At 38.3% G+C, this 27825-nt stretch overlaps 1 protein-coding gene across 4 annotated transcripts in view; it reads right to left on the bottom strand.

Annotated features, from left to right (window-relative positions):
* The window catches only part of LOC140895584 (prolyl endopeptidase FAP), a 59334-nt gene that overhangs the window by 24263 nt on the left and 7246 nt on the right, over nucleotides 1–27825 (bottom strand). For all 4 annotated transcript variants that reach the window (XM_078847947.1, XM_073305628.1, XM_073305629.2 and 1 more), the window contains exons 3-16: nucleotides 22321–22416; nucleotides 21059–21153; nucleotides 20849–20923; nucleotides 20558–20610; nucleotides 19553–19625; nucleotides 18074–18194; nucleotides 13768–13922; nucleotides 12517–12620; nucleotides 12044–12179; nucleotides 5488–5532; nucleotides 3774–3878; nucleotides 3620–3690; nucleotides 2766–2819; nucleotides 1519–1643 (exon numbers count right to left, since the gene is read on the bottom strand). In XM_078847947.1, the coding sequence (XP_078704073.1) occupies nucleotides 1519–1643; nucleotides 2766–2819; nucleotides 3620–3690; nucleotides 3774–3878; nucleotides 5488–5532; nucleotides 12044–12179; nucleotides 12517–12620; nucleotides 13768–13922; nucleotides 18074–18194; nucleotides 19553–19625; nucleotides 20558–20610; nucleotides 20849–20923; nucleotides 21059–21153; nucleotides 22321–22416 (1308 nt within the window). The remainder of the gene's footprint in view (nucleotides 1–1518; nucleotides 1644–2765; nucleotides 2820–3619; nucleotides 3691–3773; nucleotides 3879–5487; nucleotides 5533–12043; nucleotides 12180–12516; nucleotides 12621–13767; nucleotides 13923–18073; nucleotides 18195–19552; nucleotides 19626–20557; nucleotides 20611–20848; nucleotides 20924–21058; nucleotides 21154–22320; nucleotides 22417–27825) is intronic.

Raw genomic sequence — 27825 nt, forward strand, 5'->3', positions numbered from 1 at the left:
GCACTCTATGCTCCATGAGCAACATAATGAATTAATGACTGATTGTTAATCAGACTAGCTTCCCACCCAGTCTTGGTACCATAAGCCCCAATGTCCCCCACCAATCTGTCTACATCTCCAGCATATCTTGATATCATCTACAATGCTGTGAGGTATTTTTAATAGAAAAATCTGTGGCACAATGAAAAATTGTGAGAAATTTAAATTCAATTTAGCAGCAAAATATAAAACTACAAAGGTTTCTCTATTAATTGTACTGTACTGGGCTGGGAGCTGTGAGGGATACAGACATGAGGGGGAAGGCAATGTTGCATAATTCTGGGGTTCCTACTGCGTAACACAGGAGTCACTGCCACACACATTATGTCAAAAGCACTGCTTAGGAAATGGGTTCTTGGCCATTACCAAACAACGAAGCTCGAGGGAGGAAGGTAACTTTTAAACCCCGCAAAGAGCATTTCTTTCCTGTAGACAAAGTCCCATCCAGCTAATAGCTAAGGTTCCGTTACATAAGGTGAACTCAAAATTAACAATGTGAAATGGGCTTCTGAGAACACGTCACATTACATTTGCTAAGGTGAGTGGATTTCATGTGGTGATGACAATATCAAATATTCTTGGCAAGGATGATTGAGAGGTGTTATCATTCTGTTACATTTGCTCTGGTAGCTGTGGTTTTTATTATTTGTACAGCTGAACATTCAGTTCAAATTCTCAAAGATGGTAACAAAAGATGCTACACTACATACAGGATTGTGGAGGATGAAATGTATAGTTTTTTGCCTTTGAATTTTTATATTATATACTGTCCATTATTTACAGTGCCCTGATAATGGGTGAAAACCTGGCCCACTGAGGTCATGGCAAAATCTCTATTGATTTCAATAGGACCAAGATTTGACCCACTTCTGCCTTGAGAGCAATTTCAAAGGTTTCATATTTATCTCTGTGTCTTGCTGCATTTATTTTCAGAAAGTTTATATTTGTATATTTACATGTAAAAAACTACATCGCTTAGAAAACTGTCAGCACTTTTGGGGTCAAATTCAGCTCTAGTTTAAGCAGGCTCAAGTCCTACTGACTTCAGTGGGAGTTGCATCTGCTTATGTCACAGCTGGATTTGGCCTTCTATGTTAGAATCAAGGTACAGATTAGCTGGAACTCAAATAATGAAACAGAAAGGGGTTCCTGGATCCTGCCTTACTAGTCACTGGGTAGAGTGTGATTTTGGCTGAAGTTGGTCAGGAAATGTTTTTTTTCCTGGGAAATATTTTCACAAATTTGTTTTAGTCAATTTTTTTTAGGTTTTTGTCAAAAAACTGAAATCGCCAAAATCAAAAATATTTTGGTTCTCAGCATCTGAGAACATTTTTCTTGCAGTTTTTGGCAACGAATATTTTTCAGTTTAAAACTTCTTCTGTCAACTGAATGAATATTGCCTGGAATAAATATCATTATCTATCTCATATTCCCTTGAAAATACAATTTAGAATTTGTTTGGTCACCTACTATACATACCATAACAGACTAGGGCATAATACTTAGCGTTTTCACTGAATCTCGCTGTATAATACTGGCACCTTTCTTTCCTTAGATTACAAGTAATGCATTGTTTCCTCAGAGGATTGCTTCCAATGCTAATTCTAGGAGGAAATGAAAACAAAATAATACAATATAATATTGCTTTGAAGTACATTTTCCACATAATGCTGTCCTACCTGTTCCAAAACATCTATATTGTAAAGTCAAGTCACATTTAAATTTCACTTTCTAATCAATGGGTTAGAGTTTTTCAATATTTTTAAACAATAGTTGTATGATTCAGACAATATTCCTCTCCCCCTCCCCAGTGCCAATTTTCAGATGTATGCTTAGTATTTCTGGGATTGTATTTTCAAAGTCTTCAATGTGGCCTGTCTATTTAGATATTCAGGTACTTATATGGCCCTCATCACCATAGAATCTGAGTGCCTCATGTTTATTATTAAAGGATTTAACTTTCACAGCATCTCAGAGGTAGGGAAGTACTATCTTCCTTTTACAGATGGGAAACACAGGATAGGTCAGTGGTCGCAGCTCCCATTGGCCGGGAATGGCGAACCGTGGCCACTGGGAGCTGCGGGCGGCCGTGCCTGCAGATGGTCAGTGCAAACAAACTGTCTCACGGTCTGCCAGCCGATTACCCTGACGGGCCATGTGCGGCCTGTGGGCCACAGGTTTCCCACCACTGGGATAGGTGGGATAGACTTTCCCAAGGTCAGACAGGAAGTCTGTGGCTAAGCAAGGAATTGAAGCTGGTCTCCTGAGTCCAAGTCCAGTGCCTATCCACTAGACCCTGCTTCCTCTTCCATTTGTTTGTGTGTACAAATTGCATTTAAAAACACTTGCATATGCATTTTTAGCAGTATCACATATGTGTTCAGGTGATTTACGCATACATATACACATGATAGTATCAAAATGTACCTGGAAGTGATATATACACAAATGGGAGTCACATTTTGAAAATGTATCCCAATGTTGTGTGCCCCTCCAAAATGCATGATCACTTTAAATATGGTAATACATATTGTCTATTCATTACAAGATACCTGCATATGCAGTGCAACAGCCCAATTCAAATTTTAGGTAAGAACTTCTTGATATTTACTCTTAAAATTTTGAAACTGTTTCTGACTGTGTAGAATTCTCTTTTATATGATATAAACCTAGATCCATCTGATATTAATTTAATCAATATTAATAAACATTTGATATGAACTTACTTGTATATATTCCTTCTCCCTGGATAGCCTTCAAATTCATTGCTCGAATAGAATCTATAAATTAATTTGCTTGTTATTAAGTAGTCCATGAAATCATAAGCTGTGAATTAGGATTGGGCATCCTAAATCAGAAGCCTGCTTGAAAAGTTATATTAACTAAACTTGAATTTGGATTTTGATTTTTTTTGGGGGGGGGTATCAAGATGGAACAGTGGGTGAAGTACCCTAGCTTCTCATCCCTCAAAACCTTTGTTCAAATCCTGAGAAGATGGCAAGTGAACGATGAAATTTAATTGCTTCATCCTACTTCCCAGGTGTTAGCTGATCAACTAGCAGTAATGTATAGACCCATCTGTACAACAGAGGACTAAGCACAACTGTTGAGTATGACTCAGATTCAGCAGAGCATTTGCTCAGCCCTAAGAACTGAAGTCCTGCTGAATGGTGATGAGTTTACTCACATGCTTCAAGTTAAGAAGATGCTTTAGTTCTTTGCTGAATAGAGGCCTAAAAATTTTTAGAAAAAGATGGTGGATTTTGATTTTCAAAAGGTCTTTCAGAAGCCCATGTGTGCAAAAATGTGCATATTTGTACACAAAATGTACTACAGCAGTGGCCACAGACTGGGTATTTCCACCATAGCTAACTATAGCCATGCGCATGCCCAAATACCTGATTTGTGTACACAGCTGTGGTAATTCTAGTAAAACTGCACACAGGTCCCAGGCACCTGCCCCTTTGAATATCATGGTCCAATGAGACTAATGGAACCCTGCAAAAATCAGTATAATTTGTAGTACATTCTTACGGACAGCAAATAGCACATAACAGGCTCTGCTCTGTAGAATACTTACATTGCATCATCCGTTACTTTGAAAATGTATATCGCCTCCCATTGTCCATTTGTAATTGATATTGCATTTTCCTATAAAACAACATATATAGTAAGGTTATTTCAGGAACCTACAATATGGGAATTTACTGAGGATAATTCTTTGTTTGACATACCGCTGAGCCATTGATGTAATGAATATGTTTATAACCAGCCTTGTCACTAAAAATTTTGTAGTATGAAGAGGTGTCTGAAGTAAAATATGGTGTTGAAACGAAGAACTGAAACAAAGGAACATAAATAAAAACAACCAGGCTTTTTGAGCAGTTTATAATATACACAGTTTACAATATGTACATTAAAGCAACCAGAGAGTGCTTTAACTGGTCTTCCCTTTTGTCACAGTATACATTCTGTCAAACTTCTTAACTGGTAACTGGTCACAATGCCTGCCAACATGTACACACGCTTTCTGTTTCATGCAGGTGGGATTACTTTGTGTATGTGTGTGTGTGTGTTTGGTTTGATCAATTTTTTAATTTAATTTTTTAATTATAGTCAGAGTTGGTGATTTTTAAAAATAAAAGTTTTTCAATAAAATTTGTATTTGTGAAAGGTGCCGGGACTAAAAATCCTGGTGACTAAAGTTTTCTGTTTGTACACAAAGCAGGTACAGCACAGGGCCGAGGCTGTCCAAGCTTCTCCACTCTGCCCCACCAATATGCTTCAGTCCTGTTGGGGAATAAAGATAGTTCAATCTCTATTCCTGCTCAAACGTTGGTCTTTGTTGAGACAGTCAACAAGGGAGCCAGTTAGTGCCAACTGTGATTTTTATTTTTTAAATAAGAGAAAATGGTCCCACAGAAGATGGTCTGAAGCCATCAACCCATTTCACATATGCCATCAGACACTCATTAGGTCTTATGACTTTCCAACACTGCAGACCTGAGCTGTATTTGAACTTGTGACCCAGAGCTAAATTGTTCTGTATTCCATTATTAATCATCCAAACCATGAAATCCCCCATAGAGAATAAAGCAAAATTATTTTGTGCAGTTTCTATTAGTTTTTATAGCAATCCATCATCATTAATCCAAAAGTGAAGATAAGGAAAAGGGGATCAAATAAAGTGTTTTATCCCTGTAGATGCATTGTATTTATTTCAAATAATAGGACTGTGTACACTGAAAATTGAAGTTTTCAATTAAGACCACTGTAAGAAGACCCAGACACTGCTTGATTGAATCTTGGTAATTGATCTTGTCATGCTTGAGGAGTAATAGACATATATGTAGGAGATAGATAGCTAGATAGATATCTGAATGTTGTGAGAGCTATTGGACATACATATTTATATTGGTGTATTGGCAGTTGAAAGCAAGTATCAGCTACCCACAGGTTACTGGTCTCTGGCTTCAAAGGCTTCTCCCTCGGTGAAGAAGAGCAGCACTTCGCATAAAACTGTGCTCTGAAAACACTGTTTACATTTCAGAAATGTATTTATTATAGACATGTCTGGAGGAATAGGAGCTGCCCAGTGATGCCAGAGGAACTTTCTTTATCTACGTCCTCTGCCAGCAGAATGCTCTCGCAGCCACTCCTGGTACTGTGCACTTAGTTCCTTCTCACTTATGTGGATGTGATTTCTATAACTTCAGTATAGCCCATAGTCATTAAGACTGAGATTTGCAAAGTCAATGGGAGGTGGGCACCTACCTCCCTTAGGCACATTGAAAATCCCAGCCTTAAAATGCATCAGGTGTAGTACTGTATATATATTGCATGACACAGTATGATACCAGCTTATTCATATTTCCAACATTATTGTGAAGATAAGTAAATGACTGTAGCTTTTTATTAAATCACAGTAAAAAACAACAAAAACCCTACTCCACCAGCCCATCCTGTCTGACTCTCTTCTATATGCTGCCGATTCTGAAAAACAAAATGAAGGGCAAAACCTTTAGGATGTGTAGGAAAGAGAAGAGCACAATTTATTCACAGAGAGGAAAGTTCTTCAAATAAATATGCAACTGCAAAATTACACTGTAGAGGGATTTTAGGGCTAAATTCAAATCACTCCTGAAATAAGTTCCAGGAAACCTAGAAGGATATCTGACAAAGGTATCAGGACTATATTAACAACCTTCCATAACATATCAATAAAAACTAGAATTAATGGCTGTTTTATCTCAGTTAATTTTTCATTAAAAAATCAATCCTTTCAGGACTATTAATGTTAAAAATGTGGGTTATATCCCAACTATGGTAATTTGGCATAGTTCCACTGACTTCAATGGAGTGATGCTGATTTACATCAGCTGAGGAATGGAGCCTGTATTTTATGTTCATTTTCAAATTTACACCTGAACTTGTCCCATAGACTTTATATACTGTAGCACAGATCACACAGTTGTAAGAGCCTTTTATACCCAAGCACAATGGGGCACTGATGAGCAATGGGGAATTCTTTCTCCTTTTCTCCTCTGGCAGAGGCTAAATGCATAGGATCATATTCTGGATTCATTTATTTACACCTTTGTAAATCCAGAGTTATTCCATTTAATTCAGTGGAGTAACTCTAGCTTCACAGCAACATAACTGAGATCAGAATCTGATCCGCTTTCTCCATGGCATTCGAACTCTCAGCAGTCTGGAGAGAAAACTCTTCACTACTCTGCAGAGAGATTCTGGGGACTCTAACTAGTGTGAATAGTCCCACTAAAGTAAATTAAAATATACTCCTCTTTTTAACATAATTCATATTTATAGAATCAACGGCTGAATTTTTCAAAAGTGAGTAGTGATTTGGGGCACCTCAATGTTTGGGACTGAGATACCATAATGTGACTGGATTTTGACAGAACAGGTGCTCAACCTCTCTAAAAATCATACCGCTCTAAGGTGTTTCAATTGGGTACACAAGAAGTAGAATTAAGGATTAACATGTAGAATTTAGACACTGAAAATCACTGGTCACTTTAATCTGGGCATCTGGAACTCCTCATATCGCTAAGGATTTTCAGGATTTAGGCCCTTATAATATTTTTATTGTTGACCTTTAAAAAATGGCTTGTACAGACTTAGAATGTATTCAAATCAGTTCTTTTACCAGCTCTAATGATCCTTTTACATTTTAAGGCTTTGATTTGTGTTTGACTTAGAAAGTTTCTAATGCATTTCCAATAGTTTCAAATGACTTTTTCATTGCAGACTGTAATATCCTGATTGTTAGATGAAACTAAATTATTTACTGGTTAATGCTAACAATTCTGCATGCAATAGATTTATAAGTTTTTAAATTTTATAAATTAGGTTTTTATTTAAACTGTTGATTTAATGGAACATTTCTTCACAGTCTGGAGCCCTGTGAAATGTGCACACCAAAATTAGCTCTCAGAAGAAAACATTTTGCATTTCTTATTCTTAATGTAGCGTCTCATTAACATTCAGAATTGTGCCTTTTCCTCCTCTTGTCAATCCTGCAAGGTGCTATGCACCCTTAACTCCCACTGACTTTAGTGGAAGTTGAGCGCATTCAGCACCTCAGCACTCAACACCTTGCAAGATGGAATCCTTGAACAGCATTCTGTTGAATAATTAACTCAGCTGCTTGGCTTTGTTTCTTATTAATAGAAAAATGCAAACAGAAAGGGTAAGATTTTTCAAGTTAATAAGTTTACAAGTAAAATAACATTAAATTTTAACTTTGCGCAATTCTGCCCACTAGCATCTTACAGTCAGTTCACAACTTAGGGCCTGATCAGCAAATGCTTAAGCATATGAGTAATTTCCATGGGACTACTCATGTGAGTAAAGTTACTCAAGTGCTTGTGCTAAAAAGTTCAGGCATATTTACATCTATGCATTTTGAAGAACAACTTTAATTCAATGCCAAATAGAAAATGTCCAAAACAATTTCATTTATGAAATAAGCAGCCTTTTTTAAGGGACAAACCTCCAAAGACTTAAGGATTCAAGTAAAGCTCTACCTCTGCATTCCTGATTTATTTGCCTCTGTTTTAATTAAGACCTTGATCCCACAAATACTTAAGCATGTGTGTGACTTTTCTCCCACAAGTAATCCCGTGGATTTCTATGGGACGACTCTTATGTGTAAAGTTACTCAAATACTTAAGTATTTGCAATCCTCCCACTCACATCACCATGTTTTCATAGGCCTCAATCCTGCAAACGCTTACACACACAACTTTAAATTTGTTAGTCTCTAAGGTACTAGTTTTCTAGCACAAGTACTCCTTTTCTCTTTACACAAGTAGTTCCATTCAAATCAAATTGGCCTCTATGGGACTATTCACATAAATAAAAGATAAACACGTGCTTGAGTGTTTGCTGGATCAGGGCTTTAGAAATTACTTGTAAAATATATTATTTTCGAATGCATAAAGCACAGCACATTTATTGTACTTTATGCTCTTGGTTTAATCTGAAAACAAAGCAAAGATGGAACTGTTTTTGCCAGTGGAAATGCACAGAGATGCACTTCTTCAGGACAAATAGAGCTAATGCAGCACTCCCATCTGTTCGCACGCCTTCAAATGGCCATTTGTGCAAACTTTAATATGATAAAAGCACTGTGTCACTATATAAACAAAGTATTAGGGAAGCATCAACGCAATTAAACAAGGATTATGAACACAATCCTGCAAGATGCTGATCACTTTGGCCCCAATCCAGCAAAGCACTTAAGCACATGCTTAATTTTAACATGGAATTAGTCCTATTGAAGTCATTTACATGCTTAAAGTTAAGCACATGTGCTTATGTGCTTTACTGGATCAAGGCCAGAATGATCAGCATCTTGCTGTTAGACCCTTTAATCCCTTGATGTTTATAAAACCTTTTGATTGTCAATATAATCTTTAATCCTCAAAACACATATATCTTACTGATGGGACACAGATTCAATTTTAAGGAAAATCTGAATTGAATCTGTTATATAATGAAAATGGCCTTTTTTCGAAATGTAAAATTGCTTATAGCAGTGGCTCTCAACCTTTCCAGACTACTGTACCCCTTTCTAGAGTCTGATTTGTCTTGCATACGCCCAAGTTACATCTCAGTTAAAATCTTATAAAAGGAGACATAAAAATACAAAAATGTCACAGCACACAATTACTGAAAAATTGCTTACTATCTCATTTTTACCATACAATTATAAAATAAATCAATTGGAATATAACTATTGTACTTACATTTTAGTGTATAGAGCAGTATAAACAAGTCCTTGTGTGTATGAAATTTTAGTTTATACTGACTTCACTAATTCTTTTTATGTAGGCTATTGTAAAACTAGGCAAATATCTAGATGAGTTGATGTACCCCCTGGAAAACCTCTACATACCCCCAGGGGTTCAGGTACCCCTGGTCAAGTACCACTGACTTATAGGACCCTGATCTGCAAATTGCATTTGAGTAACTTTACATTACTGTGTCTGAATTGCCCCAGTGCAACTGTTCATGTGTGAAAAGTTACTTGCATGCATAAGCTTTTGCAGGATTGAAACTTAACTTCCTTTAAAGTCTCAACAATATCTGCTGTACATATAATTTGTAAAGTTCATTTGAGTAAATTGAAATGTCATGTCCTTTATATTTGCAGTATATAAAATAACAAAAACAATTTTACAAAACAGACAAACTTCTATCTTTATAAAATTGGTTGCTTGATTCTATGTACCCTAAGCTTCAGCCTGAAGTGAATATTTATGGATGGTTTAACATAACCTCTAGAAGCAAGGTTTATGCCCATTATGAGAGACTTTTGACTACAGGAGCATGAATGAGACTGCCACACTAAAATTACTGTACTTGTATTAACCATTTTTTGGGGCATCTGTATGAAATTTATCAGTGAAATGTTGACCACAGCTGTCTCATCTCTGCACATCTTCCTCTCACTCTTAATGTACAGTGTTTTGAACTATTCCAACACAGCCTTAACGTAAACTTCCAAAGCACATAAATTGGATGCATTTTTTCACAATTAGGCTCCTCCCTGTGAGGAGATCTCCTGGCTCAAAAATAGAGGAGAATTAAACTCAATAGTTTTGAAGTCAGTGGATATCTGTTTTGTGTTTTTATTTAAACTCATTGAAAAAAAGTACTGACAATTTGGATTTTTGCTTTTGTAACTAGATTTTATTTATGTATTTACTTTGCAGAGGAGTCACGATATCATGAAATAATTCACCATTAGTTCTAGGTTATTACTTACAGTAACTCCTCACTTAACATGGTAGATATATTCCTGAAAAATGCTACTTTAAGCGAAACAATGTTAAGCGAATCCAATTTCTCCATAAGAATTAATATACATGGGGGGGGGGTAGGTTCCAGGGAAATGTTTTTCGCCAGACAAAAGACTATATTTTTTTATTTAGAGTTGAGAGAGAGAGAAAAAGAAAAAAAAAGTTTTAAACAAACAATGTAATACTGTACACAGCAATGATGATTGTGAAGTTTGGTTGAGGTGGTGGAGTCAGAGGGTGGAAGAGGGTGGGACATTTCCCAGGGAATGTCTTACTGCTAAATGATGAACTAGCACTTGGCTGAGCACTCAAGGGTTAACACATGTAGCCTCACACTCTACAAGGCAGCACGAATGGAGGGAGGGGAGACAGCATGGCAGAGAGAGACAGAGACACACACTGTGTGTGTATGTGTGTGCGTGCATGCATGTGAGAGAGAGAGACACTCACACACACCGTGTGTGTGTGTGTGAGAGAGACTTGCATTGCCCCTTTAAAGTACGCTGACCCCACTCTAAGTACACTGCCTTTTTAAGTAGATCAGCAAGTTGAGACAGCACCTGCTGCCAGCAAGTTCCCTCCCTCCTGAGCCGTGTTGTGTCCCCCCCTTCTCTGTGGAGATGGGGTAAAGGAGCGGGGAGGGGCAGGAGCAGGGAGGGGGACACCCGGACATTAGCACCCCTCTTCCCACCCCCCCGCACAGCAAGCAGAGGCTCCCGGGAGCAGCTCCAAGGCAGAGGGCAGGAGCAGCACATGGCAGTGGAGGGAGGGACAGTGAACTGCCTGCAATTGGTAGCCTGCTGGGCAACTGCCGCACAGGGAACTTAGGACTTAAGGGAGCTGATAGCGGGGCTGCCAGTCCACCCTGGTTCCAAGCCCCCACCAGCTAGCTCCACCGGGCTGCTCTTCCTGCAAGCAGTGGACAAAGCAGATGGCTGCCAAACAACGTTATAAGGGAGCAGTGCGCAACTTTAAACGAGCATGTTCTCTATTTGATCAGTGACGTAACAATGAAATAACGTTAACCGGGACGACTTTAAGTGAGGAGTTACTGTATTTAGTTTAACAGTGAGGATGATTAACTAACGTAGTGGTTTTCAACCTTTTTTCATTTGTGAAACCCTAAAAAATTTCAAATGAAGGTGCGATCCCCTTTGGAAATCTTAGACATAGTCTGTGGACCCCCAGGGATCTGCAGACCACAGGTTGAAAACCACTGAACTGATGGAACAAACAACCAAGGAAAGTGAAAAAAAACGAGGAGTACTTGTGGCACCTTAGAGACTAACAAATTTATTTGGGCATAAGCTTTCGTGGGATAAAACCCACTTCATCGGGTTTTAGCCCATGAAAGCTTATGCTCAAATAAATTTGTTAGTCTCTAAGGTGCCACAAGTCCTCCTTATTTTTTTTGCTGATACAGACTAACACGGCTATCACCATGCAAGGAAAGTGGAGGATTCTTCATCTCTTGATGTTTTCAGAACATGATGAATACCTTTCCAGATTGCTTTAGTCAATCACACATTATAGGGCTCAATACAGGGGTAACTGGGGGAAGCTCTATGGCCTGTGTTATACAGGAGGTCAGGTTAGATCAGTGGTTCTCGACCAGGGGTACATATACCCCTGGAGGTACGCAGTGGTTCTCAACTAGGGGTACGTATACCCCCGGGGTTATGCAGAGATCTTCCAGGGGGTACATCAACTCATCTAGATATTTGCCTTACAACAAGCTACATAAAAAGCACTAGCAAAGTCAGTACAAACTAAAATTTCATACAGACAGCGACTTGTTTATTCTCCTCTATATACACTATACACTGAAATGTTAGTACAATATTGATATTCCAATCGATTTATTTTATAATTTTATGGTAAAAATGAGAAAGAAAGCAATTTTTTCAGTAATAGTGTGCTGACACACTTTTGTATCTTTATGTCTGATTTTGTAAGCTATTAGTTTTTAAGTGAGGTGAAATTTGGGGATATGCAAGACAAATCAGACTCCTGAAAGGGGTACAATAGTCTGGAAAGGTTGAGAGCACTGGGCTAGATGATCTAATGGATCCTTATAGCCTCAGAAATCGATGAATCTATATTCAAAGTTCGGTAACTTCAACTGTAAATTTGGTTTCACAGCAATGTTAAGTATATATTTCAATGTGCAGTACCTCTGGACAGTACCAGGAATTGGAGTTTTCTTGGAAGTCACATACAGCTAAGACAGAAAAATTCTGGATTCGCTTTAGCCATTGCACGCCGATTCGATTATCTGTTACCCAAGTGAGCCAAGTGAAATAGTGATCACTAAAAACAAGAATGAAAGCTGGTTATTACAGTATACAAATGGGCTATTGCTATTGCATCCATTATGGCCCCAGTCTTGCTCTATTAAAGACAATGGAAAAACTCCCATTGACGTCAATGGTGTGGCCTTATGTGAGCCTTATGTGAGCAAGGATTGTGAACTGCATAAAGAATGAACCAGTAAAGGCAGTATCTAAAACTTCAGATTAGCTCCAAATCCATAAATATGAAGCTGTAGCATACATAACAGAACCTCCAGAAAAGAAAATAAGAGGTTCCATCATTTAACAATAAACAGAAAGAAAAGGAAAAGAAGATGAATTTGAGAGCACACTACCTTGATGCTATCACTGCAGGAACAGGTACTTCCTTAGGACCTAAACCTTCAGGGTTAGTAGTGTCTACAATAAACACTCTAACGGTAGGATTTTTAGCCCCAGCCTTCAAAGGAAATGTATTACCAGGTTATTCAAATCAAGCTCTGGAGGATTAGCTACCATTTAAAAAAATTAACATTTTTTCTTGCAACAAAGCAATAAGTTTTTTAAAGAATTTAAAGTATTTTGAAATATTGATATTATTGAACATAATGGGGAAGATTTTGATCTTACATACACTAATGTAAATCTGGAGTAACTCACTGTGGCAGTTTGTTATTCCACTTAGCATTAGTTCATGCATCAAGAAGAAAAAAAATATCTAATTCAATGTCCAGCCAGACAGCTTGGGAGAAGAAAACATGAAATTAGGTGGAAGTTCTTCTCTCCTGTGTACAGTGTAGATCTCTGGAATGTATACTGCCCCAGTTTTGGGGAGAAGACTCCAATTAGGGTCATAGGAGATCTCCAGTACAGAACAAATAACTTGGCCTTTTTTTTTGAACTACAGCTATAAGACCTGAATCAAAGCCCATTTAAGTCAGTGAGGACCTGACTGACCTGAAGTCCGTGGGCTTTGGATCAATCCCTAAAGGATTTAAATAAATTTGAGATCTTGGGGAGGACGGATAGCTCAGTGGTTTGAGCTTTGGCCTGCTAAACCCAGGGTTGTGAGTTCAATCCTTGAGGGGGCCATTTAGTGATATAGGGCAAAAATCGGGGATTGGTCCTGCTTTGAGCAGGGGGCTGGACTAGATGACCTCCTGAGGTCCCTTCCAACCCTGATATTCTATGATTTCACACCCTCTTATTTCTCAGTGTAATGTAGGCTTTTTTTTAAAAATACAATATGTTATGATAAAGATATTGTTAAGCAACACAATAGGTACATCAGGTAGGAAAGCAAAGTAAGGCCCAGATCCTCCTAACCTTTATGCACATGCTTAACTGTACTTCCATGAGTAGTTCCATTTATTTCATTGGGACTACTCCCATGTGTGTAAAGTTCTACACATGTTTATGTCTTTGCAGGGTTGGGGCTCAAGTTTACTTTCTTCAGTTAATTCTAAGATAGAGCAGGATTAAACCCTGCTCTACAGCAGTACAAACATTTTTCATGCACATTTTCGGTGTCTCGATTTAAAAGCCATCACAACTCATTTACAAACCAAGGGGAATGAAATGGCACCCATTTAAAATAAGCAACATACCTTTGGATATGGAATAGTTATTTTGCTAGGATATTGGTCCTCACCATAATATGAATATTCAATAACTGGTATGTCAGTATCATTAAATTCTACATATGCTATAAACTTTCCATTTGGAGACCACCACAGAGCATATTTCACAGCAAGCATTTCCTCTAAAAAAAATGTACATGTTACTTACAGCTCATCATTTATGACCTAACAAAGCAATATAACCTAAACTTATATCTTGTCATCAGTGTACTCATCACTCCTTAACAAGAGAACTGTGCTACATAAGAAAGATCTTGACTCTGCAAAGCATTTAAGAACATTAAATCCTTGAGGGGGCCATTTAGGGATTTGGGGCAAAAATTGGGGATTGGTCCTGCTTTGAGCAGGGGGTTGGACTAGAAGACCTCCTGAGAACCCTGATATTCTATGATTAATAACTTTATTCATGCTGTAGTCTATGTTAAGTAGAAATTTGGTTTTGGTTTAAGTTAGCCTAAGCATAGAGGAGTAGGGAAAATTGAGATGACTAGAGTGAGAAAAGGTAGAGGTAAGTTGGAGATAATAAAATGGGAAAATTGAAGTTAGAAAGGACATGACCCAAGGCTATATAGTGGCTATGTTTCAGTTATAACTGGTTTTAGCACAGACTTTACTGAGTGTTTTTAAGAATTGTGAATGTTTTATTAAAATGCTATCTATATTGATAGTAGGGGAAAGACAATTGGTGCAGATGTTAATTTAAATCATGTGTAATGTAAAGAACCAATAAGAAGCTGGCAGAAATGTGAAGGGGGTAATGGGTAGGTTTAATGTTAATTAGTATTATAAGAGTAGTTTTGTTACTACTGGGCAGAGCTCCAATTAACATCAAACGGGCACCGCTAGGTTCCAGGATGACAAGGCTGTATTCCACTCTGTTTTCACTGGACTGATGATCACTCATTAATACACTATTGCGTGTAAGTATAATTGTAGTAGTGTTCAAGTGATAATTGCATGCCAGTTTGCGTAACTAATCATTTTTTAATAACATTTAGTTTTTATCATTTAAACTGTTATTTAGTGGTTGTCTACTAAATACATTTTTGTAACCAACCTGGAGGTGCGAACCTGAAAACTAAATTATGTTTTATTGCACCCTTATCTTTAACAACTTAATATTCATTGGGAACATTTCAACATAAAAGTTACAAAAGGTTACAATGCAGAGAGACCCATTTAAGTCAGCCATTCATATGCTTAAAGTTATGTATATGGTTAAGTGTCTTGCTGGATTGAAGCCTAATCCTGCTCACATTGAAGTCAAAACTCTCCCTGAGTTTCATTGCCATTAAATAAGTATAAAAGAGACATGAGTCTCATCTGCAAAGTTCAGATCCAGATCCAATCTCCCCCCAAATTTAAGTGAGTTTTGATCCAGAATTTTGTTTATACATTATAAAAATGTGCCCAAGCCACAACGTTTAAACTCCCAATAGTCAGGGTATTCGGATCCAGTGCTATGGTTCAGATCTGTATCTACATAAAGAAGGGTTAACATCATCCAGTGCACAATATTGTTCATTATAGCTGGAATGCTTCATGAACTTCTTTTAGAAGTGGACTTTGAAGAAAATGAAGGATGGGACCTAGTGAATAGTAATTATGAGGTTGTCCCAACCGTTGGAAGCAGCATAAAGGCAGTCACCATTTCTGAAGGAGCAAAGAATTCTGGGTGTGATCAGGAGAGAAGGAAGGGGTAGTGAGCATGGGAATCAGGTGGAAACTGATTGGAAAATATCCTCCCTTTATTCAAAACACTGCTCTGTGGAAAAATAAATTATGCGCAGTACATTAAAAGCTCATGTTTCCTGTCAGAAAAATACCTTAACAAATTGGTGTATCGTTGATTTTTAAAAGTGGATTCATTCTGTTCCTAAACACCAAAAAAGGATTTTCATTCTGCACCAGACCACTGGTTTATCTGGTCAGGTACTGGGATTAGCCAGAAGAAGGCAGAAACTAATAATGAGCCTGGACTTTTGTGCAATGCAATGCATGAGGTTGAGGGGGGAGGAAGATAGGATATTCCTTCTTGATCTGTTTCAGAGTAACAGCCGTGTTAGTCTGTATTCGCAAAAAGAAAAGGAGTACTTGTGGCACCTTAGAGACTAACCAATTTATTTGAGCATGAGCTTTCGTGAGCTACAGCTTACTTCATCGGATGCATGCCGTGGAAACTGCAGCAGACTTTATATATACACAGAGAATATGAAAAAATATCTCCTCCCACCCCACTGTCCTGCTGGTAATAGCTTATCTAAAGTGATCATCAGGTGGGCCATTCTCACCTGGGGGGGTGGAGGGTGAGAAAACCTGGATTTGTGCTGGAAATGGCCCACCTGATGATCACTTTAGATAAGCTCTTACCAGCAGGACAGTGAGGTGGGAGGAGATATTTTTTCATATTCTCTGTGTATATATAAAGTCTGCTGCAGTCTCCACGGCATGCATCCGATGAAGTGAGCTGTAGCTCACGAAAGCTCATGCTCAAATAAATTGGTTAGTCTCTAAGGTGCCACAAGTACTCCTTTTCTTTTTGCTTCTTGATCTGGACAGGTAAATGATTTATGTCCTGAAGTAATACGTCTGGTTACTAGTATCATTATCACCACTTGTATAACTACAGATATTAAATGCCATAACGTTTTCCCCACTCCTTTACAAAATAAAGCTACAGTATGCATTTCCATGACCTACTGGAGCAGTGAACTCCATAGAATGATTATATGATGTGTAAAAATACATGCCCTTTCACGGATTCTAAATGTACTACTCTTTAATTGTAGGTGCCCCCTTGCTCTATTGCAACAGAATAAAAAGTAGGCAATTATTAGTTATCATTTCCCAAAATGTAGGATCTCTTACAAACTGCTGGGACCCAAAAAACAATGCACCTACCCAGCCTTCTAAAACTCCCTCCTATATATTGATAGGATTTTGCAATAACAGTGCGCTCTTCTGTTCAACCTTACTTTTGCACTTCTCTAGTTACAAGAAGTGAAACCCATCTTTTGCTTGTACTTGTTTGCATATAAGGAACAACACAGGGCAGGTTGTGCTGATATGGTGAGACATCAGAACATCGTTGGCATGTCGTGAAACAAGAAGCTGAAAGATAATCTCAAAACAAGTCCACCGATCTTTGGGTCCATGTAAGTGCTCCAGGCTCAAGAGAGGTACTGGTTTACAAAAGATTAGCGCAGGCAAATATATTTATTAATAGGCCAGCCCAATGGCTTTGTGGTAGCAAATCAAGCTACTTCTTGCTGGACTGAGTCTGAATCTTGATCTTGGTTTGAAGTCACCACAAGACATGAAGTAGTGGTGTTGTTTTTCAATGGAAAACTTTTGCACATACTCTGCTGTACTAGCCTCCTGGTCAGTTCAAACAGGAACCAGTGCTCCAAAGGGCATCGGGTTCTAAGGAAGGATGGTTCTAAGGAAGGGAAGATGAGCCTATCTAGTAGGGATAATTTTTTGTGTGAGGAGGAGGAGGAATTGTGAAAATGAGGAATAAAAGGCTTGGCATGGAGCCACAAAAATAAGGCCCCAGCTTCCTTGCACTAATAAGGACTGGATAGTTGCACCCAACTGAACATTGCCACCCCAAAAGGGCACTACAGGATCACGTCAGACAACAGTGGATGAAAGGAATATTTACAAAGGGCTAAATTCAGCCCATGGTCTCAGGTGGCTTCTGCTGGCACAGCTCCTGCTGGAAGGCATCTAAGGAAGAAAGTCTGCTGTGGATCCCCAGTGAAAATTACAGATGTCTTAATCTGGCAGAAACTCCCAACTGAAATGTAGCAAACTCTGGGCTCTAAATGCAGCACCAACTTGCACAACACCAGAGATTTTAGGGGAGGAAGTGAGAAGTTACGTATCTAACTGAAGCGATAGGCAAAATTTAACGGCAGAGACTGTAGTTTCCTGAGCTGAAATTTTGTCAGGCCACTGCGGCTAACATCTCTACTCTTATGAAATCACATTATGAAATGTGACATGGTATCTTGGATGATCACAGGCCTTTGATTTCTCATCTCATTGGAAACTGGGACCCTCACTGGGTGGCTCATGGACAGTGCATAATTACTAAGGTGATTGGCACATCATATGCGTAAACAGGCTCACTAGTGACTTAGAGAGAAGACTGCAAAATACTAAATCACCAACACCGTTTCTTGCTGCACTTAGATGTTGCTTGGTGTTCTCCCATCTAAGTTCTGACCAAACCCTGCCTTGTTTAATGCAGTTTTCAATATTAACTTACCTTCATAGACCCAGTCAGGAATTCCATTAAATATTACATTCTCTTTTCCATTACTAGTTATTTTAATAGCTGGATCTTCAGGATATTGTTTCAAATAGATATTATTCTGATACACATATGCCTAAAGATGAGAATTTATTTGTTAGGAATATATACAATTATAGAAAAAGGTCTGACCAAATTTTGTACAGTCAATGCTATTGTGTATACATTAGAAATGATAATAAAGTAAAATAGATAGGCCAAATCTGGATATCCTTAGTCAAGTAAAATTACAATTGAAGCCTTTGCAAATTTTCCCAAGAACCTAGTACCTCCTGTGGGACTAGGTTTGGATTTGATCTAATGGAAGTAAATTACAATTTGAAGGCCAAATTCTGCTCTCAGTTACAGCAGTGTAAATCCACAGTAACTCCACTGAATTTTTCTCAATATGAAAAAACTGCTATATTTAAACTGTTGATGCAGGTATCTAACTCCCATTAGCTGTATTGGAAAGTACATTGAATGAAAAAAAAATCCTGAAATATTCGTCATAAATGAGCTTCAAAGGATTCCAAGATACAGTTAGGTTTAGAAAAGCTTGTAGTCCTCTTTGAAACTCATTCAAACTTTCTGAAACTCTTGTATCTTTCAACTGAGCTAGAAATCTCAGGTGAACAGGCTTTCTTGTGAGATTTCAGACATTTCTATTTCTGATCCTAGCTGGGATCAGCAAGTACAGCACAAAACATGAGTCTATAATATAAATTTTAAAAGGCAATCAGACTTTACTGGAAATTCAGAAAAGGCTCAGTTCATATTCAGTTTGAGATTTGAACAAAGGTTCTTATTTTAGCTGAACCCATTTGTCCATTTCTGTTACAAAAAAAGGAGCCTGATCCCATAGCCCTTGTTCATCTCAAACTCTTAGTAAACTCAATGGGAGTTTAGGGTGTGCCAGGACGGCTGCATCAAACCAAAATGAGAGGAATTTCTTAGAAAATTGTGTTTCTTGATACTACAAATATTTGATTTAATAACATAAAAGTAAAATGTCAATTGCACTGCATTTTAAATGACCAGCACTCAAAATTCTCAGGTGGAGCATGTAGCCTGTTTGACCTCTCTTCTTCCATTGTCAGATTTGGAGGTCAGTGAGAGTGCAACTGCTCTTCAGTGTTTTACTAAGAAAATGTCTTAACTATGAACTGTGCTCAAAGTTCTTGATAAAATAAATTACGGGACAATAGCAAGTTAGGTATTATTTACTGTTTATGAGCCGTTAAAACATAAGCTTTAGGCTAGAACAGGTTGTTCTATAACGGTGTTCCCCCTTCCATATTGACTAGCTAAACTGTTATCTTTACTAAGTATGGTTGATAAACACAATTTAAAGGTCTGTGAAAATAGGGCTTAAGCAAACCCACATAACCAAATAAATCTATTCTATTCCATGAAAAAGTTACATTATTTCAGCACTTCATTATTTTTACTGACCAATTTGTGTCCAACGGGTGACCAGGATATATACTGAATTTTATGTGGAAGCGGATGTTCTGTTACAAAATTACTAAAAAAAAAAAAAAGGAAAGAAGTTGAAATAGCTATTGCCTGCACTGCAAACAGATCGTAATAATGTACATATATATAAAAGGCAGATTAAAGAAAAAGCACAAAAGTACAATATTTTAACAGCTTTTGTTTTGTGAACAATGTAAAATTGGTGTCAGAAAACTTGCATTTGCTGTGCAAACCAAGCAGTTAGGCATAAAATAATGTGACTCATGCATGAGGGCTTGCATATGCTAGCAAATTTTGTGTGTGCACAGGTCAGGCAGCCCTTAGTCCAACAGCCTGAAATGCCAGTCTTAACCTGTGTCCAAGTATGGCACAGGAAACTAAGTCACCTGCTATACTGTACAGTCTGCATTACTATTAGAATCAGCTCTAGTGACTTGTGAATCATGTGATCACATGGAAGTTCCATGGACCTATTATGTGGCATCACCTATGAGAAGCCAGCAAAGCATCAGCAGTGCCTGTGTACTTCAGGAGAACAGCTGCAGTACCATGTACAATGGCTTTCCTCAGCACCCAAGCTGCAGCAGCCTCTTGCCTTCAACTCCCTGCCAGCACCTTCCCAGAGATGTAAAAGAGCAGTCAGAATGGAAGGAAAAATCAAATAAAGAAGATGGATAAAGGACAGAAGGAGGGACTAGAAAATTCTGAGTAGTCAGAGATTCAGGCAATCACAGATCAGATAGACCCAAGATACCTAGTGGTGAAAAGATAGGGGGATTTTCCCAAAGTACACATTTTTCAGGGTAATTTCTGAATTTTGCACCAGCTAATCAAGCAAACAGCTGGCAACTTGAGAGACTGAAGCAACAACAGTGCAGTGCAATACTAATATCAGAAGAGAGCTTTCTAATGGAAATGCTAGCAAGCACATATCTAGAGTATTTGGCTATAGTTATGTGAGAAACAGGTATCAGGCTTTACCTGTATTGAAGATCATAAATGTGGTATGATGCTGTATAAGAATATCTCCAAAGCTGCAAAAAATGAGTAAGCCAGAAAAAAATATGATCAACTCTGAGGTATAATGCCTCTCAGTGCTCCCCTGGGGCCTACACACCACCCTATGCTATATGGTAGTTTAATTTAATTCACCTCTCTAACCTACTATTAATGGTTCTTGATCTCATGTTGAGTAATATGTTACCACAACCTATAAAATATCAGATGTTAAAAGGCAGAAGTTTCAGCCAAGTAATCAAAAAAAGGAATTACCTTTGTGTAATCGCTTTCCAGAACTATAAATTGTTTATCAGCTGATAATGCATAGTTTGATGCGTTAACTTTTCTCTGAAAGATTGAGAAGTTGATTAGATTCTAGTACACATACACTAAATATCTGAATATTTAAATCTATTTGTATTTACATGGAAGTTTTTAAAACAACAACATTCTATTTATTTTTTAAATGGAAATGATACATACAAGCGTGTCATTAGTCAAGATGGTAGTTGAGTCCTCAGTTTCAACATCATAGAGAATAACGTTATCTTCCGCTGACTGATGAAGATATTCATGACCTGTTGGGGGGAGAGGGGAGAAGGGAATATTTATTTCACAATATCTTTACACAGAAGATATTGTGAAATAAAAGTGTTTATCAGAGTATAGTCCCTCTTTGGCAGATGAGCAGTTCAAGAACAAATGTCTTTTGAAATCAGTATAAAAATAAGTTTTGCCTTATTTTTTAATTCCATAACAGCACCCAATTATGCAACGATCTAGTCTTTGGACACTCAGATATGTGCTGAAATTACACTGCACAACCAGTGATATGGCAGTTACTTCACAGCCAATTTCCGCTCTGAATTATGACTGCCCAAACTTGCCAGGATTTGACCCATTTTAGGGTCCGTAACATAGGATGTCTAATTTAAACTCACTAATGGAAGAAGATTCAAAATCCTGACTTTGCATTTCACCTGACCATTCTCCGCTGTATACAGATTTTGTAGATAACACTAGCACTGCACAATATGAAGAAGGATCATCTGGGCCAAATTCTGGCTTAATTATACATGTGCTACTGAACTCAGGTGCTTAATACTTAACTTCATATATTTATTTTGTATATTAAAGAACTCACTTAGAGCCAAATCCTTAACTCCTATGCAAAACCTGAACAAACAGGCCTCATTCAAAGGGACTCTGCAGGTGTCAAGGGCATACAATTTTCTACCATAAGAGAGCAGACAAGAGTGCTCAACGTGACTAAGGGCCCGTAGGTAAAGATTATCAGTCATTATCTACTGAAAGTATAAAAGCTCAGTGAAACCAAAGATAAAATAAAACAGACTCTTTAAGAGATGAATGTTCAGTGTATGTTCAGTGCATCTAATGGAAGCAAGTACAATAAAAATATGTTTCTGAAGGCTTGTCTATATATAAAATGCTATAATGGCACTGCTGCGATGCTGTTGCATTTCTCCTTTTGGCATAGGTAATCCACCTCCCTGACAGGTGGTAGCTAGGCTGACAGAAGAATTGTTACATCAACCTAGAGTTGCCTACACGGACACTTAGGTCATCTTAACTACACCACACAGGGGTATGGATTTTTCACACCCCTCACTGACATAGTTAAACCAATCTAATTTTCTAGTGTAGACCAGGCCTCAGTCTATGTAAACCAGCCAGAAGATACGTATTAAAAATTATACGTAGCCACAAAAGATATCTTCACTTACTTGAAATCCAGTATGGAAAAAATGTTTTGTACTGAAATTTTCCATTCAAATAATCCTCCAATGTAAGAGCCCTAGGATTGTCATCTGGGTTGGGAACTTTAGAAATAAAGTAGAGAGAGGAAAGAGTTATTAAATAACATCTGTGTAGATTGAGAAACAAAATAGAAATTGTTGCTAGCTGAGCTTTTCCTCTATTCCAGAAACTTAGTGTAGTGAGAAGCCCTGAAGAATGTAGTGTTCCAGTAATTCCCAGATCAGGCAAACCAGAGGCAGCACCAGGGAAAGCTTTCCATCATTGCCCTGACAGCATCCTTCAACCTTCTTCTGGAGGAACTGCCTCAAGGGATAAGAAGCTAGGAACTAGACCGAGGAGAATTCATTTCACATAAACAGAGATGGATCTATGTAGCTGCAGACACTATGAAGGCAGGAGAACCCCTCCCCACACCATTACCAGGGGCAGTCAACAGTTTTTAAAGAGGGCAGGGTTTCCTGAACTTGTGCAGGGTATGAAGATGCCTGTTTTAATGGTTACAGGAACCCCTATATGATTTCAAATAAGCCCCTGTACCTGGGCCACCAAAGAGTCAAATAGCCACTTTAAATCGTTGCTCAGCACAGCTAGATTTCAACCAACAACTGAGAGGTGAAAGGTTCCGTATCCCATGACCAGTCCCCTGAACCAGGCAGTTCCACTCTTTACAAGCTTTTCAATGTTCTTACCAAGTGTTAGAAGATGGATATAAGACTTGAAAGATTATCATCACCTATGCTTATTTCTTCATGTAGCCAGAAGAAAGCAACACACACATATACAGAACGAGAAATAAAACTGGAGAATGATTTCATAAATCTAGTAAACTGAATTTTAGAAATCACCATTCTCCCAGTGGGCCAGGCATACGACACTACATAAATGGGCTTCTGAATAGTGCTCAAACGTGTGTTCTCCACCCTCCCCTTCACAGTGCCCAGACAGGTGCCTGGGAAAATCCTACTGAACAGAAGTCCTAGGTTATCTGTTAACTTTCTTGTCTGCCAGACAAGGGTGACTAGGGAGAACAGGGATGGGCTGAGTGACGTCAGTCACAGAACCATTGAGCTCCCAGTCAGAGAGGAGGATAGCTTCAGAGGCATAATGGGAGGGGATCAAACAAAACCAAGTCACCTCAGAGACAGAGGAGAAGATGAGGCTGAAAGAGCAATAGAAACAAGCTGCCAAACAGATGATAGGGGAATGGACCTAGTTAACATCCTCTGCATAATTTCATAGGAGAGGAGCTGGAACGTGTGTCTGTATTGAGTGGGGAGTGCAGAGGAGGTCATCAGTGCTGAGGGGACAGACTGCTGCTGGGCTTTTCATCTGATCCGGTAGTTCTACGACAGATATTTTTAAAAGAAAGGCAAGAGATTTGAGTTTGAATTGCCAGCCAAGCCAGAGCAGATGTAGTAAAATGAACAATTTGTTTATTTGCTGCTGAAAATCACAATTTGTAATGATTTTGGAAGGGAGTCAGCCTCTCTAATACTTCATTACAGCCTGTTGCAATTGCAAACTTGGCTGCTTTTGCTAGGGCCACACAGTTTAATTCGCAAACTAGTTATTGATGTATGAACTGACTATTTAAACACTCGTTTAAAAACCAAGCACAAAAGATGTGGTTGGTTTTTTAAAAAAAAAATTTTTTTTAAAAAGCTAACACGCATTAAACCACCGTTTGGGGCTTTTGGGGTAAAACAAAAAATGTATCAGTGTGAATCAGCAGAGAGCAATACTGAAAGCCTTGGGTCACGTAAGTGCAAAGTTAAGGAATATGAGATATTAAGGTTAATTCATGAGAAGCAAAAAAAAAAAAAATCTATGGGTTTCCTTCCAGCAATATTACACAAAACACTTGCAATGTGCAGGACACGAGAAATGCTGTCTGATAAAGGCAGTCATCTTCTGGTCAGGGCTTATCTGTGTGTAAATCCTAGGTACTCCTTCTGCTCTGATTTTGAAGGTTACCACTGTATAAGCAGCTTTCCACTCTTTGGGTGCTCCTTGGACTTAATCCTACTCCCACTGAAATCGATGGGATTTTTGCCATTATCTTCAATGGGGTCAGCATTGGGCTATTAGAGAGTATCTCTGCTGCTTCATCCTGTTCTTTCTTTCTGAACTCTGAGGTGAATGATTTCAGAGTAGCAGTCGTGTTAGTCTGTATCCGCAAAAAGAAAAGGAGTACTTGTGGCACCTTAGAGACTAACAAATTTATCTGAGCATAAGCTTTCGTGAGCTACAGCTCACTTCATCAGATGCATAGACTAGAACATATGGTAAGAGATACATATATATATATATATACACACACATACAGATAAGTTGGAAGTTACCATACAAACTGTTAGAGGCTAATTACTTATCTGTATGTGTGTATATATATATATATATATCTTACTATATGTTCCATTCTATGCATCCGATGAAGTGGGCTGTAACCCACGAAAGCTTATGCTCTAATAAATTTGTTATTCTCTAAGGTGCCACAAGTACTCCTGTTCTTTTTTTCTGCGGTGAATGCCATTCAGTCCTGATGATTTACTGCACTGCAGTTTCAACTTTGCCTCTATTTCCTCTCTCTGTTAAGGCCACATTTTGACTCCCTGTGAAATGTTGCTTTGCATTGACTTTTATGGTATACTTTATAATGACAATGCGTGGTTCTTCTGCTAAGTAACTTATTTACTGTTGAACACATATGTCAGATTAACTGTTGACACTGTTTTTGCCTGCACTAATGCAGAAGGAAGCTGTGAAGCTAAATAAAAGTAAATGACAATCCACAGGCAAAAACATATAAATACAAAAACTAAAACAAAACAAAACAAAAACCCACTGAGCTAGCAGTAAACTCAGAAAATATCCATATACGTTCATGAAGAAGTTAATTCTCCTTGTGAGTAGCAGGATAATATTTTAATAGATTAAGGCTCTCAGTAAAAAGAAGGGAAAATTACAAACTCTTAGTAAAATGATGTTAAATAATTGTCAAGAATCAGCTTCTTCACCACCACCTCTCAACACCAAATGAATGGATACTTAAAATGTCTTGACTTACCATGTACTTTCCAGATTAAATTCTGTACGTGAATTATGGTTTTAAAGCTATTAGAAACCCAATAATAAGATTTATTTCTATAACTGTGCACTCTTAGGGCCAAAACCTGCAGTCCTATTTGATACCTTTATCAGGCAAAATTCTTAATCTTTGTATTTATTTAAAGGTCGTTACAGAATCTAGAATAGAATTCTTACAAAGGATACAGACAGCACCACTGATCAAGCTGGTGACCTCCATTTGTCTTAATTCTCACATCAACTGACTAGACTCTTTAAATACTCTTTTAACCACATCACTCTCACACGCAGTATATTCTCCCATAGCTTGGTACAACTGCTAACTTAGCACAACTGCTAAACGTATCCATTTCTTCTTAAATTTCCAGCATCCCACTTTAAGAAAATTGAATGCCAGTGTTTCTTACTTCCAGTTTGCTGACTACTTATCATTTTGAATGCTTGTTCACAAGCAACTGAAGAGACATTTAAATGCTCTAATTAAGGCAGCAGCTTTAATTATTTGCAGTTTTCTGACTCCTTTGTATAACTAAAGATCATTCCAATAATTAGTCCTTGAAATCATGTTCCACAAAGAAAGAACGTGTCTTCATTTCTTCCTCATCTTTCAAAGCCTTCCATAACTTTTGTGAGAGTTTTTAATCCTTTCTGGGGTGAAGGAACAATTTGTATAGTGGGAGTTCTGAGAGCCATTGAACCAAACTGTGAACCCTGTATATGATGGACACCATTTCAAACCAGGGGATGCAACCACACCCCTTGCACACCTAGTTCCAGCACCTATGAATCCTCATTTTGGATTATGTTGCTGGGACAACTCTGATCAGGCCCATAATTTCCTAAAATAAATTCACTTTGATCTAATCACTATTTTAGTTTCATAGGCATGCAAAATATATACTAGCATTTAGAGTGCTTTACATGTTCAAAGTACTGTACAAACACTGACTAACCCTTATAAGGCCCCTCCAAATTAGGTAAGTAGCTATTTTCATTCTCATTGTGTAGACAAAGAAATAGGGTAAAGAGATGAGGCAAACTGTCCAAAGACAAATAGGAAATCAGTAGCAGACCTGGCAATAGAAATCAAAGGTCCTTGACCCTCAAACAATCTTTCTCTTCTAAAACACACTGTCTTGATTTTAGTTCTCTATAGTTCCTTCACCTTTATAAAGAAGGTGTCAACGTGCATTCCTTGCACAGACAACACTCCTAGTGACGTCACGTTATGCAGAATGGTGTACTACATAGTATGCTGTGCTGGCCATTCTGTCTTACAACATAATCTTGACACCTGCCCTACATTTTCCATCCTCATAATAACTGAACATTACCACATTTAATCATTGCTCTATGCACAGATCTAACTGTGACAATATATGACCATTACATTGCATATTTCTTTTGTATTCCAAACTGTAAGTTGTGTGTTTTACTTCTATTTTGCTGTCCAATCCCTTGATGTATGAGTGCTACAGAGACAGGAACTTCAAAGCCAAGCTTTTAATAAAGTTTCAGATTAACAATACATAAATTTGATTCTCTCACAGGTAAATTGACACAGTGCACTAGTTTTGTGCGCACATGTTCTATTATCATAATCACATTTCCCACTCCCAATCAAGGATGTGGGCACAAACCAACCCTTAGTTCCTTTGTTCTCCTGGCTCCAGCATCAGTTTTCAGAGGTGCACTTTCTGGCTACATATACAGGCCTTTACACCAGCACAGACATCAACCCATTCCTGGCAAAAGCTCTCCCCCCATCCTCACATATGTTTTGCAGGAGAACATTAATGGCATTATACACGCTGGGATCCAAACGGCTTTGTAGGCAGCATCATCTTGCCTTCAGTTGAACAAATGTACATTCTACCACCATCCATCAACTGCTGTGTGTGTAATTTAACCTTCTGCCAGGTGCTTCCATACCAGGGGAGGGTTTCATGAGCCAGGGCAGTACGTTATAGATAGACTGGATCTCCCAAAATAATGGTGGTCACTAGACACCCCTTTAATATTCATATTATTGGTAGGGAATAAAGACCCAGATTATCCAAATTTGAAAACGCCAGATCTCCAGAATCTCCAGATCTCCAGGGCATCATGCACCCTACTAGTGTATCCTAAGTTGCTGTTTGTGAACTTTCCTCTATTGGCAATCAGGCCTGCATAATGATTGAATAGTATCCTTTCCGGTTTACATATTCACTTGTACTTTTGGGGGTGGGTGTGCAGACATAATGTAAGGGACTGGGGCGTAGGCGGTCTGACCTATCAGCCACAGCTGGGCTGGAGTCCACACATCAGGGATGGTAGTCAATAAGCAGGGGTTGGAGGAATTACTAGATCCGGGTTCAGTAAGCATGTTTTGGGGTCAAAGT

The sequence above is a fragment of the Lepidochelys kempii genome, chromosome 11 (genome assembly GCF_965140285.1).
Source record: "Lepidochelys kempii isolate rLepKem1 chromosome 11, rLepKem1.hap1, whole genome shotgun sequence".
NCBI classification, from domain to species: Eukaryota; Metazoa; Chordata; order Testudines; family Cheloniidae; genus Lepidochelys; species Lepidochelys kempii.